The sequence below is a fragment of the Rhinichthys klamathensis genome, unplaced genomic scaffold, assembly GCF_029890125.1.
Source record: "Rhinichthys klamathensis goyatoka isolate OS25496 unplaced genomic scaffold, OSU_Roscu_1.1 h1tg000880l_1, whole genome shotgun sequence".
NCBI classification, from domain to species: Eukaryota; Metazoa; Chordata; class Actinopteri; order Cypriniformes; family Leuciscidae; genus Rhinichthys; species Rhinichthys klamathensis.
Window position 1 is genome coordinate 98,076 of NW_026607239.1, and position 14,388 is coordinate 112,463.

The 14,388-nt window shown below is 38.5% G+C and overlaps 1 protein-coding gene across 1 annotated transcript; it reads right to left on the reverse strand.

Moving 5' to 3' along the window:
- Positions 1 to 9,964: 9,964 nt before the first annotated feature.
- Positions 9,965 to 11,412, reverse strand: LOC130078465 (uncharacterized). Its single transcript, XM_056243977.1, has 2 exons — positions 10,597 to 11,412; positions 9,965 to 10,493 (listed from the first exon to the last, which is right to left on the reverse strand). Exons 1-2 carry the CDS (start codon positions 11,258 to 11,260, stop codon positions 10,081 to 10,083), a joined length of 1,077 nt encoding a protein of 358 aa, XP_056099952.1. The 5' UTR covers positions 11,261 to 11,412; the 3' UTR covers positions 9,965 to 10,080.
- Positions 11,413 to 14,388: the final 2,976 nt, after the last annotated feature.

Consider the following 14,388-nt stretch of genomic DNA (forward strand, 5'->3'; position numbering starts at 1 on the left):
AGCTGAGATCATGTGTGATCGTCAATGTCACACCCAATCCCGTCCAATCAGCATCGAACCGGTCTCTCACCTGAACTCCTGCATCAGCACCACGGTCTCCATGACGACAGGACGCTCTCACCTGAACTCCTGCATCAGCACCACGGTCTCCATGACGACAGGACGCTCTCACCTGAACTCCTGCATCAGCACCACGGTCTCCATGACGACAGGACGCTCTCACCTGAACTCCTGCATCAGCACCACGGTCTCCATGACGACAGGACGCTCTCACCTGAACTCCTGCATCAGCACCACGGTCTCCATGACGACAGGACGCTCTCACCTGAACTCCTGCATCAGCACCACGGTCTCCATGACGACAGGACGCTCTCAGATGAACGGATGCTCAGATACGGGAGAGATCTCCACAACTCCTTCATGAACTCCACGACCATCAGAGAATCTGACGAAGCTTTATTCTCCCTGATAACAGGACAACGAGACGAGTGTGTTAGTGTTCAGGACTGATAATAAAGCCATCGGGAAACTGTGACCTGAGGAAACTGCTATTGCTCAGAGTCAGAGCGTTTCCGGAATAAATCAAGTAATAGTGTAAAACTAAGAAATACTCTTAGAATTGTCTCTGTTTCCATTAAAGCAACACCGAGTAACTTTTCCTCTGCGGTCGCCCTACAGGTTGGAAGCGGAATTGTCCATTACCGCTGTTGTAAATACTTTAGCCTAGCGCAGCCGACTGTCGCACGCGCACGCTAGCTGTTTATCCGGCACCAGCTTTGGAATGAACGATGTCCACAGACAAGGTAGAGTATGTTGCATGATTTCATGAAAGTATGATGTATTGTGACATCAGAAATGAAGAAAGTCAAGTCAAGTCAAATATATTTATATAGCGCTTTTCACAATACAGATTGTATCAAAGCTGCTTCACAGTATCAATCAAAACAACTTAACAGTGTTTGTTTATTACTGGAAAAGACATCCAAGTTTGGTAGAGCTGATCAGTGGTATGATGGGTCATTTAATTTGAATATCCCAAAATAATGAAAATGAAAAGAAAAACAAAATAATGACTATTGTAACGCTTGACGTAAAGCAAGTCAAATTTGTAGTTTTCTTATGTCTCATTAGAACTACAGAAACGGGACCCGATCTGGCAATCTTACACAGCGTGGTTATAGCAGATATAGGACCGCAAAGCCAATCCAGAAGTGCCTTTCACCCTGTTACGACTTGATGAACCACTGAAACCATTTTGGAAACATTATTCTAAGGTAAAATTATTTTAATTATTTACCATTATTTTAAAGTAAAAAAATCTTACTTAGTGTTGCTTTAAATGAATCTGCGGTTATCATTTCCTCTCCATCATGTCGTTCCAAAACTTGTATGAACTTCCTTTCTTTCTGTGGAACACAAAATATATTTGATTATTTATTATATTAAAAGATGTTTTACATGTTTTATTCCAATATAAAATGAAAAATGCTAACTTTATAATGCTGTGAAGCGTAGCCTATAAAATTATAGTCAGAAAAAAATATATATACGGAAGTTTATTTTAAAAAAACACCTACATTTTTATTCAAAGGCCCAATCAGAGCAAACACATGTAGTTTTGTGCAGATGTTTTTTATATGACCCAAAAAAAGTAAGATGAAATTCTGATGCTTGTAATATACATCAATGAGACCATTATAATATAAAGATGACACTTACATAAAATGCATATAAATATCAGTTATCGCTCTATATCTGGCAATATGTAATATGATCTTTATTTTAAATGATCAAAGCTTAAAACATATAACGCAATGCAATACAATGATGATTGACGGATGAACTAATAAACCTTCCTCAAAAGCCTGATGATCATATTTGATAAATATACCTGAGTGCTTCAGTCCAGTAAGTGTGCATCTTGAAATATTACTAACAATATCAATGTTATTCTCATGTTTACTTAATAAAATCAGTGCAGATTTGACACGAGCTGAAGGACGTTTGTACAGTTATACTTGATAAACAGTCTAAACTCTCAGTCATATGCAGTAGATTGGCTGTGATCAGGTTTATCAGCAGTTTTGAGCATTAGAAATCAGCATATCAAATATGATACATAGGATTTATGATGTATTTAGAGCGAGTTCTCTCTCCTCTGCCGAGGTCAAAGAGCAAAATAAACACGTAAATGCAACATAAATCGTCTCCATATCTGAGGGTCAAAGTTGTGCTTGTGCCCCGGAGCGACAGAAGCCTCGACACACACCGACTCCTGAAACACTGCCAACGGCCGTCCATCCATTTTACATGAGGAGAACCTCCTCACTCCATCCAGATCAAACACGCGTTTCAGAGTTTACAAGCTGTTAAAACGCCAGATAACACACTCATAAAACTGAACACCAGTGATGCAACCGAATAATAAAACGCTCAAAACATATTTTTCAATCTGAATGGAGTTTGCTTAGGATGCCGAATTCAAATAAGGATAACTTCTATGTGTCGTTTTTAATGATACATTATTTTTGCACAGTATGAATTACCCATAATCATGTCACATGCAACATATGGGATATCTTTAAACATTTCTTTACACGTTTGAAATGTCACCTATAGATTTCATTGATAATGCTTTAATTGTAAACAACATTAACTCATTTAGGCTTCATTATTTGCAAGGCTCGTGGCTGGGAAAAATAGTAACCAATAATTGAATACACGTTTCTTCCTAATTGATCAAACATGATGTCCCACGTTCCCAGTTGTCTATAAACTTCTTTCATAACATTTCATTCCCCACATCCATTTCTTGATGACATGTTTGCGTTGTATTACAGTACATATTTCTGTGTTTGTGTTTAAAATTTCATGATTGTTCCTATATTGGGATGCTTTACACGCTTCCAGCTCAAATAAAACTCTGGCAGGGTGAAAAACGAGTGTGCGGATGGAAAGTATTGTGGTGTGTAAGGCGATGCTGTTCTTTTGCAGGCGTGCTTTCAGTTCCACAACGATCCGTGACATTAATTCCCACATTATTGATGGGCTGTTCATGGCCAGCTCAGCTCAGCAAACCGGCCAGATCACATCTGATCATCACACACACACACACACACGATCGGGTTCTTAATGACTTGTCAGAAGAGACGTCTAGATGGATATCAGGAGACTGTATCAGTGAAGACATACGCATTCTCTGAATTGTTAATATGGATCATTTGAACTCTGTTCTTAACGAATGAGACATGTTAAATATCAGCTATCCCTTTATTTTACTATTAAACATCAAGTACCAGCTATTCCTTTATTTTACAGTGTTTATGCTTATGGAAATATTACCAGACTGTAGTATTCACACATTGGGTCTCATTCATGAAACATTCGTAAATATACGAGTAAATATGCGAGCGATTTGCGTGTAAAGAGACCTTCCCGAAAACTCATCTCCTGATTCACAAATACTTCGTAAACGTCAGATGTGAGAGTGAAATGTGTGTGTGTGTTAATGAATTCCAATCAGTCGTAAATGGGACGCGCGTGCACGCTCATTCTCAATTACCATAAATCCCGCCCATTAAATCCGACTGGCAACTAAATATGGGCATCATATTATGACACCAAACGAAGGATTTCAACATGTCTTCTCAAAAACGAATGAAAAAGAAAAATTTCTCAGATGCATAAATCGAAGTTATATTATCAGATGTTCATTCAAAACACCACATTTTATTTTCAAGCATAGGCTATAGTGGCATATCAGGTCCATTACAGATGCAGTTAATGGAGTTTCATCTGTTGATCAAACAGTCCCAGAAGTAAAAAGAAAAAACGTATGTAATTACTATATATAATATTTTTCAAAATGCTGTGTAAATATGTACCCGATTAAGGTGAATTAAAATGCAGCCTTAGTTATTAATGAGCAAAACGTTCGGATGTTAAACTCAGTATTTACGCGTGGCTGGAGCAGGTGTAGATTTCTTTTCTACCAACTAACATTTGGAAAATACGAATATTTTAATGAATCCGAAAAGTTACGCCAGAACCACTTTACACACGATTCACACACAAATTCGTTCTGCTCGTGTTTCATGAATGAGATCCAATGTACGCAATGCGACTGAAATTACTTTCTCTCTGTTATATTTGCAACGTTATCTCATATTTCGCTATTAATAGTTTAATTATAAATGCATTCTATCTCTTTAACCAGAACTATTGTTACAATCACGACCGAAAACAAAAACAGCATTCAATCTTCGTCCCTCAGCTATAATGAAATCATACTAGAACCGCCAGTAGGTGGCAGCAAACCATCGTCTTAACGATTGAGTCATTGAATCATTCATTCAACACGGATGATTCACTCAGGAACAAAGCAGAAGTCGAGTCATTCATTCGTATGATTCATTCAGTAACGAAACTGAAACTGTGTCGCTCGAAGTCGCGCATTGACTCTACTGTTTGGAACTATTTTTGTTTGCAAATAGACGAAAAACAACAATATTGTGACTAAAATTATTGTTTTTTGAATTGTTGTTTAAAATCAATATCACATTTGTAAACGTGCAGATATTCAGAAAAACAGCACTTTTGCTCGTGTGATATTGCTTAGTGATAAAGCGAGAACTTATACAGACAGAGACTCTTTTTTTTTTTTACCATATCTTGGTTTTTTGGTTTGGTTTTTGGAAGCATTTCTATTAATTTTGATGGCATTTTTGTCCCCGAGTGCAAGCGGAAGCCCCTTCTGTTGCGAGGCCTGTTTCCACTAGCCTGGTATAGGGCTGGGCGATATGGGCAAAAAAAATTATCACGCTAATTTTTTTTATATCAGTCGATATCGATAATTATCACGATAAATGTCAAATCTTTATTTCTTTCAAGTTTAAAGGCAGATTTTTGCTCTTAAGTGAAAGAGCATTAATTGTGGTTTTAAACTACTTACAAATCTGAGGTAGAACATTCAAACATTTGTCATTGTTCCTTAACAAAATAAATATCTGAATAGAAAAATATATTTCTTAGTTTCTGCATGTGCTAATGGGGGATATTGTTTCAAGTCTTGTATCTTGTTTCAAGGCACGTATCTTCAGCGCAGTTTGCAGTACAGGCTGCAATATTAATATTACATGTTTTGTCTCGAAGCGCATATTTAACAGTGAGTTGATAGTAAATCTGCAACCTAACTCGAGCTAATACACGTTACTATGTTAAATTTATGTTCATTAACAAAAACAGTAACATCTGTTAAAAAAATGTAACGACCCCATTTTTATTTGGTAAAATGTAATATTCGGACTGTTTTGACTGTAATATTCTGAGTTTTATTAAAATTAACCATTGGTCATCCAATATCATGCATTTTTTAGATCATGATAACCACAGATAAAACCAGGCACAGCCTATAACAGCTCACTAACATGGCAACATTTTACTTTATGGTTTCTATGGTATTTGTAAAAAACAGTAGCCTAAATACATGATTAAATACTGTCATTATATTCCATTAGTCATTTAATACATTGTCTACATGCGCTTGTCTGAAGTATAAAATCATTTCTTACCCGTAAGCCAATCACATAACGTCTGGTTATGACGTGTGTTATTCGCTGGCTCAGCCGCATCGAACTTCCACTGTAAACACATGTATGATGCGAAAACGAAACCATCGAGCGAAATACCGGAGTGAACATGGCTGACCAAGTTTTGCTGCCTCCTTAACCTGATCCTCCATGAGTGCAACCAAGGGGGACACAATCCCAACTATCGCCTTGCCGGTGTTGTGCCGAATTTCGACTGCCTGCCAAATTATTACCCCCCTCGTTGAAATCAGTACCTGATTGCCTAATCCTAACCCCACCCCTAATCCTAACCCCTCCCCCAAAACTAATCCTAAACCTACCATACTAGGGGGGTAATAATTTGGCGGGGGTCAGAATTCGGCACCACACCGGCCTTTGGCCTGCCCAGTTTCTCTCTGACGATCGGTAATATTTGATAAATTAAACTTTTTCCAAAAACCTGTCGGGAGTAGGCCCACGACATCACCTCCAATCAAAATGTTTAACAAACACTCTTCTTGTTCGGCCTTCAGTTTGGAAATGCCGGGAATATTCTCCACAACAGAGCGAATTGCATCCCGTGTCTCCATATCCGCGGTCGTTTTCAATTTCCCCAATCTCATGGTGCGTTCACGTGCTATGGTAATTATGGTAAATACCAAAAGCCGACATGGAAAATGCACATGAACACCCCCACACGTGGTATTTTCCACTGGGCAGCTCGTAGAATATTTTGATGCACGAGTTGCCGAGATGAGATTACCTTTGACCTTTTCAAAATGGCGGAGAGCAACGCAAGAGTTGTGAATGGTAAAAATATGTACTATTCATGATCTAGAAAATATACAGCATATATTATTTACGTTTGAGTTTTGATAAATCATTTTCTTGCTGTAGCAGATGACTTAAGCAATCTAAAATAGTTTTAGCTAAATAACAGGTCTGGATCTCCATCTTTTTACCACATTACGACAACAAAAGCACTTGAACGCAACACACTGGTAAATACCAGTTCACAAGTGGAAAATATCATATTTTCCATAGCACGTGAACGCACCATTAAACTCGGCGCTTAGCGTCTACGTCACGGCTCTCAGCCCGCCCTCTGTTCGTTGATTGGCCGGCTGTTTTCAGGCCGGAGGAAAACTGAGAGACATGTCGCTATCTCAGACTGAGTACAGAAGCGAACTGAAATAGAGCGGAAGTACGGCTATGTTTCCAGTGAAATGTGTGAGAATTATCTGCTACTGCGATTGGCTGTCGGTTGCTGAGCATTCAGTCACACACACCATTCTAACACCGCATTGTTTCACACACACTGCACAGGTTTGGCACATGCGGGGTTAACAGCACGAACGCGCCACTAACCCTGTTACAAAGCACGGTTTCATGGCAAAAATCCGTGCTTGTTTGATTATTGCATTAATGTAGAAGCTACACTTTCAATAACACTGATGTGACACTAGTTGGAAAAAGTAGCTTGTTACTGGAAATGTCAATGTTTAACTGAAACCAGTGCATGGATCGGCGTCTGTGCATCCCAGAACAACTTGTGTTTTAAAGGCCATTAGTTGTTTGCGTGTTGCATCACTTCTGCATATCAGCGCGTGGCGTCTGTAACTGTCCGACTGACGCGTGACTGACGGATCTGTCTCTCAGAGTGAGCACAAACTGAAGTCTTGTCAAAAACATTGAGAGACGTTGTCAAATTTGTAGCGCGAGAGGAGTAGAGAAACGCTGCAGCTGCCACATTAATGGTCAGTGTTACCCATGATGCTGAGCAAGTCTGACATCACATCCTGTCACCTTCACAACAGGCTTCAGTTTCCTGTCATGGTGTTTCTGCTGTGTAGCCAAACTGTACACTAACTATGTAGATCAATTTAGTTGCCTCGTAAAAAACGTCTGCATGAGATTTGTGGAAAAGGTGTGTTGATAAATAGTAGAGATGCACCAATGTATCGGCTAACAATCGGTATCGGGCGATAAAAGCTATTTTTTCACTATCGGTTTAAAAACAGCCGATTATATCCTGTCAATTAAAAGGGTGCGAAAAAAAACATGTCAGACTGCAACTCATACTGTGTGTGAAGAAAATCTCTCTTATGTTGAATTTAGGGCAAGTTAACACGACAATAACGCATTAACAGCTAAAAACAGCTACATTACATAGTGCTTTATTTGACCCTATGGCTCACCCGTAGTTCAAGACAGGGTTGCCAGATCCGCAGTTTTTCCCTATACTATATTATTTGTAGCACCTCCCGTCCATTAATCGCAAACCTGTGCTGTTTGTAGTCTCAGCTTTCAAATTCTGTACATTTTATCACGAAATTCAAACAATAAATGGCGTTTTGGCGCTCTTAAATGTGACGTGGCAGATCGCTGCAGTTCAAGAGTCTTTTCTTCGAAAAACATGCATGAATATCATAAGGTATGTTGAAAGATAGCGGTGCAACTTACCGAAATCCGTATCATGTCTCATGTAGTAATCACTCAATGTGTTTCATCCGCGGAAAGACGTCAATAAAACAGCTTGTGAACAATATCAGTGTTGGATTTATATTGATGCATCTCTATAAATAGTGCATTTCTTATACAACGTATATTCCTATAACTTCCGGATGAGTCCGGTTGAACTCCGACAGGTTCAGTTAACCCCGTGAGGTCGTCATCATCATCATCATCATCATCATCCTCACAGTGAGGAGATCGGCTCCAGACGTCGAGGTGTGAAAGACAGTCACAGTCTGTTAATGTGAGCCTGACTCTCATGACCTCGCAGCGAGACCCATCTGTTCCTGCTGACCGTCCGTGTGTTAATAGGGACTTTAAGCAACAGCTGCGAATGGAACGGCAACGGCATTCTGGCGTTGTATTGCGCATGCGCAAATTTAACTGCTACTTCCTGACGTTCTACTGTAACCGTCTACTACGGGAGAACAGCTGATTTGCCGTAGTCGCTGCAACGTGAGAGATTAGGTAAATAAAGGGTTTTTTTTCTGGCATATGACATTGTAATTGCATCAGTTTATTAATGTACCACTAGTCTTTTGTATAATATATGTTAAAATGTTTTAAACGTAAGCTAATTGTAACGATTTTTTTCCGTTTGTATAAAGATATGTCTGCTGTTAGCAACAACACCCCAGGTAGCATTGAGATTAACGTAGATAATGTGAAGCGAATAATGTAAGTATTGCATAAACATCCTTCTCAAAATCCATCTTAAATGTATTACTATGCTATTTAAATGTTTTTAATACTGGTTAAAGTAGATTAACAGATAAGAAATAGATTAATGGATTAGTTATTATTAGTAGTTATCTATCAAGACCGTTAATTATACTTACTTTTCAAAAATTAGCCTAAGTTACTTCATGTTTCTTGTTGATTAGAGCCCCTATGGAGTGGACAGAGCAACATGATATACTTCTCTGTAGAGAAATCCTGCTCACAGAACCATACAGGTACAAGAAGGGCAGTGTTGATAAGGGCAAGGCCTGGTCAACAATTGCAAACACATTGAATTGCTCTCAAGATCTAAAATTTAGGGTTATGCAGAGGTCAGTGAGGGAGAGATTCAACTTGATTCAGGCGAAATACAAGGCCAGAAACAACAAAGACGAGAAGAGCAGTGGCACATCAGCAGAAATAACAGAGCTTGATGAACTCATTGAAGAAATAACAGAGAAAGAAAAAGCAGCTGAGGAAAACAAAGGGAGTGATGAGAGTATGAGGAAGTTAGAAACAGACAGGGCCAAAGCAGAAGAGGCAAGGAAGAGGGCCATGGAGAGGGTTAGCCAGACCAACAGGAGGCTTAGTGAAGAGGGAGAGGACTGGACAAACAACAAACGTAGGAGAAGGAGTGGGAATGACACCATTGAGTTTTTGAGGGAGAGAAGCCAAACTGAGAGGGTTCTAAGGGAAAAGGAATTGGAATTGAAAAAAATAAAGGTTGAAGAGCAAGCAAAGGCAGCACAACAAACACAAAAGCAGATGAGTGACATGATGCAACTAATGCAACAGCAGCAACAGCAAATGCAGGCAATGCAGACTATGCTACTTCAGCAACAGCAACAGCAGGCAAGCATTACTTAGCCTCATTGAAAATTTGTCAAAGAAATGATTATTTTATTTTTTTTGCAATTTACATTTTTTGTGATTTCATTCATAAAACGTTTCAATGTATAAATCCTTCTATTAATAAATAAATAAATAATTATTATTAAAATAAATATAAATATAAAATCTGCTAACATAAAATAGCATATATTTGTAATAACATTTTGTTAGTAGCCTATACTGTATGTATATTGTGTGTTTGTGTAAACTAACTTATATATTAGTCTATATTTTTGTTAATAATAAAATAGAAATCTGTTATAAAATGTCTCTTCTTTTATTCTGTTTTTATATTGTGTGTTTGTATATTATGTTATATTTATTTATTTTTAATTTATTTATTTACACATAGGCCTACATAGCACAGTGTAGTTGTGCATGTGTTACCTCATGAAAAATAGTCACGAATGTGTGGAGGATCCAAGTTAAAAAACTGCGATGTCTGATTACCGTACAGACAAGTTAGTGCATTTCTTAACAAAGCAGATACAACATACAATTTTCCAACACTACTTAAACCAATTTTTAAATTTTTTCTGAAGTCCATGAACTTGAAGTAGTTTGCTATGTACCCAAACAACCACTCCACAGACACTCTGACTTCACTCATTCGTTTGTTGTATTCCATCATTTGAGGGGTGAGATGAACATGTCGAAATGGGGCTTGCAGATGCACACGCAGTGGGTATGCTGGGTCCCCATACACACACATTGGATGACCATCTACAGACATGGCATGATGTTGCAGCAATGCCAACAGCCCAGATTCTGCCAGCATTCCAGAGTCATGCTTCTTTCCCTCTGTTAAAATATATTTTTTAATTAAAAAATCTTTTTTATTTTATTTTATACATTTAAAAGGGAATTACAATGTTTTCGTAGATTGTAAATTATTTAGACTTACCTACAGGGCCATACAAATGGCCAATTAAACCATTAGGAATGGCTACTGCCTGGTATTTTAGACTGTGGATGCGTTTATGACCATTATATAAGATCCTCTGTGTTACACCTGGTCTGGCAATGGGTCGTACAGTGCCATCAATGAACCCAAAGCAATTATCCAGAGGGGCTCCCATTTGGAGGATGCAGTCAGCATATGTTCTCAATGCTACAGGGTTCAGTATGTTTTCATTCCACTGAGTTATCCTGTGATGATGTGCAGAATATATATAGTCCAGCATGGAGTTTGTGGCCATGCAAAGGACCGGGACTTGTCTGTGACCAAACCTTTGCATCATATCACTGTACCGGCAAGGGTATGCCAGCCTTTTAAGGAGCATACACAGCGCCTCGACTCCTCCCACAACACTTCTCTGATCACAAACAATTTCATTGGGAATCCCGAGAGCATCTACCAGAATTGCTAGGTCACATTTTCTGACACGAAATTCATTTAAGCATTCGTCTTCATCCATGTAATCAAGGTTAAAAGGCAAGTATTGCTTACACGGTAAATCTAGGTTTTTAGACTTATTTACATCATACAATAGTAAAAACTCCTCTTCTGACAATAGATTGTCATTTAATGCCAAAAGCAATCCTTCTCTTGCTTTTTTAAATGACATTTTTTTGTATCAGAATAAATGACTGAATGCCGTGTTGCGCCGTCCTGTTTACGGTTGCTTAGTGATTTTTACGTTCTTGGCTACGGCGGTCTGACAGCATACTTCCGGTCACCGTTGCCGTTCCATTCGCAGCTGTTGCTTAAAGTCCCTAATGTGTGTGAAGCTCCGGGGAGATCATGGACGGGCAAACGTCTCATCACGGAAAGACATGGCATTGCTGTCGGCACATCCATTATATGCAGTAAAGGCATCTGTTCATTCATGCATTCACTGCATAAAAGCCTTTTCAAGGGTTCATTTAGACTAAAAAAAAGGACAAAAACATTTACTGTAATGCACTTACAAGTGCATTGGGATTAAACATAAAAACACAAGGTGTGCCCACTGAATGCATAATTTTTGCAATGTTTTGGCAGCTGATTCAATCAATTTATGCAAATTGGGTAATTAGATGGAAAAAATGCATGCAAATCAGGTACAAAAACATGCAAAAAATGTGTACTCAATGCAATGTGGATGTGCTGTTTGAACATTTTAATGCACAGCACACAAAAGAAAAAGGGAGAGATTTCAGGTTTGTGTTACTGTAAAAGTCAGCCTTCCAGAGCAGAATGACAGACAGTAACTGTAATAATACACTGGATTGTATCAGTCTCTGCTGCAGCCGCTGGAGTCAAACACACACGCTCACACACAACCAACAGACTTTAATTGGGTTGTTAATTGATTTTCTTGTCAAGCATTAGTACCATGATGGATGGCTCATTTTCTGGGAGTGCTGAACACACACACACACACACACACACAGGGCCTATGCTGCTTCTCATCTACTGTCAGATGTGGGATATCCCTACTTGAAATTCTGAGGTTTCCGAGCTTTTGCATGCTGGGATCAGATTGAGCGTGGGAAGCGGGAGTGATGATGGACCAGTTTTGCTCAAGAACACAATGATTATATGTTGGTCCACCGGCTCTAACCAGCATAAACCAGTCTGGACTGACATCGAATTCATTTTTCAACAGGGCTCTGCATCATTTTATCAAAAACGTTTAAGCATAATAACAATTCTTGTGTAATAATATAATTGTATGCATGCATTTTCTTATATGTATTGCACTACCATTCAAAGATTTGTTCAGTAAGATGTTTTAATGTTTACGAAGTGTCTTCTGCTCACCATCATTTATTTGATCATCAATACAGTAAAATTGTGAAATATTATTACAATTCAAAACGGCTGTTTTCTATGTGAATATACAGTAAAGTGTAATTTATTCCTGTGATCAAAGCTGTATTTTCAGCATCATTACTCCAGTCTTCAGTGTCACATGATCCTTCAGAAATCACTCTAATATGATGATCTGATGCTCAAGAAACATTTATGATTATTATCAATGTTGAAAACAGTTGTGCTGCTTCATATTTTTGTGGAAACTGATACATATTTGTAAAATTCTTCATTTATTTTTAACACCATTTATTTTAAATCCAAACTATCACTTTTAATTAATTTAATGCGTCCATGCGGAATAAAAGTATTAAAAATCTCACTGACCCCAAACTGTTAAACACTACTGTATATCATTGATATTACTTATATTAATAATAAATTATATTGTTTTGTACATCTGAACATTTTTACCTTTGTTTTATATCCCTGTTAAAATGGTGTTTATGATGGTCTTCTGGAATATGATGCAGACATCACTCAGAGAGGAGGAGGAAATGATTCATAAGTTCAGAATTCTCCTGGATCTCTAAAGACTGACGGTCTGTTTCGCTGTTCAGTGTCAGAGTCACTTCATCTTATTAGGGAAGATCCCAGAACATACTGCACAGATCTCTTTGAATCATCACTCTGATTCAGAACATATTGGTTTTTCAATATTGTTTATGAGAGCGTAAGCCTGTCCAAATCTGACCTGCCAATGAACTCCTACAGGCGGTTGAACTAATGAAAGCAGAGACGGTTCATAATGCTCACAAGACTCGACCTTTTCATTTCTTTTTCAAGGAAAAGTCACACACATACTGTCTTTACTTCATGATTTAAAGTCCCCCTGTGTTGAAAATCAAGTTTTAATGTTGTTTACGTGTCTATGTGGTGTTTTTAATCTGCTTTAAGACAAACCATGTGTAAATTCATAAGTCGACAGCATTGCTGAGTATTTTCTGCTTTAAACTGCAGTGAACCAAAGACAGTCTCAAACTCACGGTTTGAAATCGCTGGTGTTTCTGACGTCACAAACGACCTTGTAACCAATCAGATCAACGTGTGATCGTCAACCAGTGGATCTCTGAGCTGAGTGAGTGAGTGGAGGCGGGGCTCATTTGCATATTCATAGAACCGCGTATACTAAATGAGGCAAGGGTGTCGAGTTACATTCAAGATATTTTAAGACATTAAAGCAGCACTAGGTTACTTTTCAACCTTCATAATATACTTCCACGTCTCTTGTGATGGTACATCGACTTACAATAGGTTGAATGACACGTCTGCCATAGCCTGACGGGGTCTGTAGCGTTTTTAATCGTACTTTTAAACTTCGGGTTTCGGGTAGTAACCGGCGAACAAAGAGAACTACAAAATTCGACTGCTTTACGGCATATACGTCACTTCCACCACCACCCCCACTTCCTTAAAATCGGACGTGCGAGCCAAATGTTATAGTCATGGCCGAAGCAGCACAGAAAAACAAGAAAGCAAAGGTTTTATCGGAGCAAAGCAAAAAGAGAAAAAGAGAAAGTGATCGCGTTAAAGGCAGAACGAGGATCAACGTTGGGCCAGCATTTTCTCGCTGGCGTGAGCTGAAGGAGGAGGAGGGGTGCCCGACCGATGCGGACTTGGAAAAAAAAAAAAAAATCTAACGAAAGCCTGTGTCTAAACGGCGTGCACAAGTTTGGTAGGGGCTACATTCTTGCAAGTAAATATAAGTTGTACAAAATCATATTTTAGGATACCTAACATGTCTGTGATATTTGTTTATTTGTCTTGCCTCAAGCCAAATCGATTGGTAAAATTTGCAGATTCATTTATGGTAGCTTGATATTATAATATTGACGATATATGGTTATTATCAACCACTCAAACATTGCATTGAAGTATCATATAGATTCAGTAAAACGG

What these genes read in the sequence shown, in the direction of transcription:
- LOC130078465 (XM_056243977.1), bottom strand. Translation starts at nt 11,260, where the DNA reads ATGTCATTTAAAAAAGCAAGAGAAGGATTGCTTTTGGCATTAAATGAC. An exon ending in CCATTTGTATGGCCCTGTAG is followed by an intron (nt 10,494 to 10,596) that starts GTAAGTCTAAAT and finishes ATATTTTAACAG; the next exon opens with AGGGAAAGAAGCATGACTCT.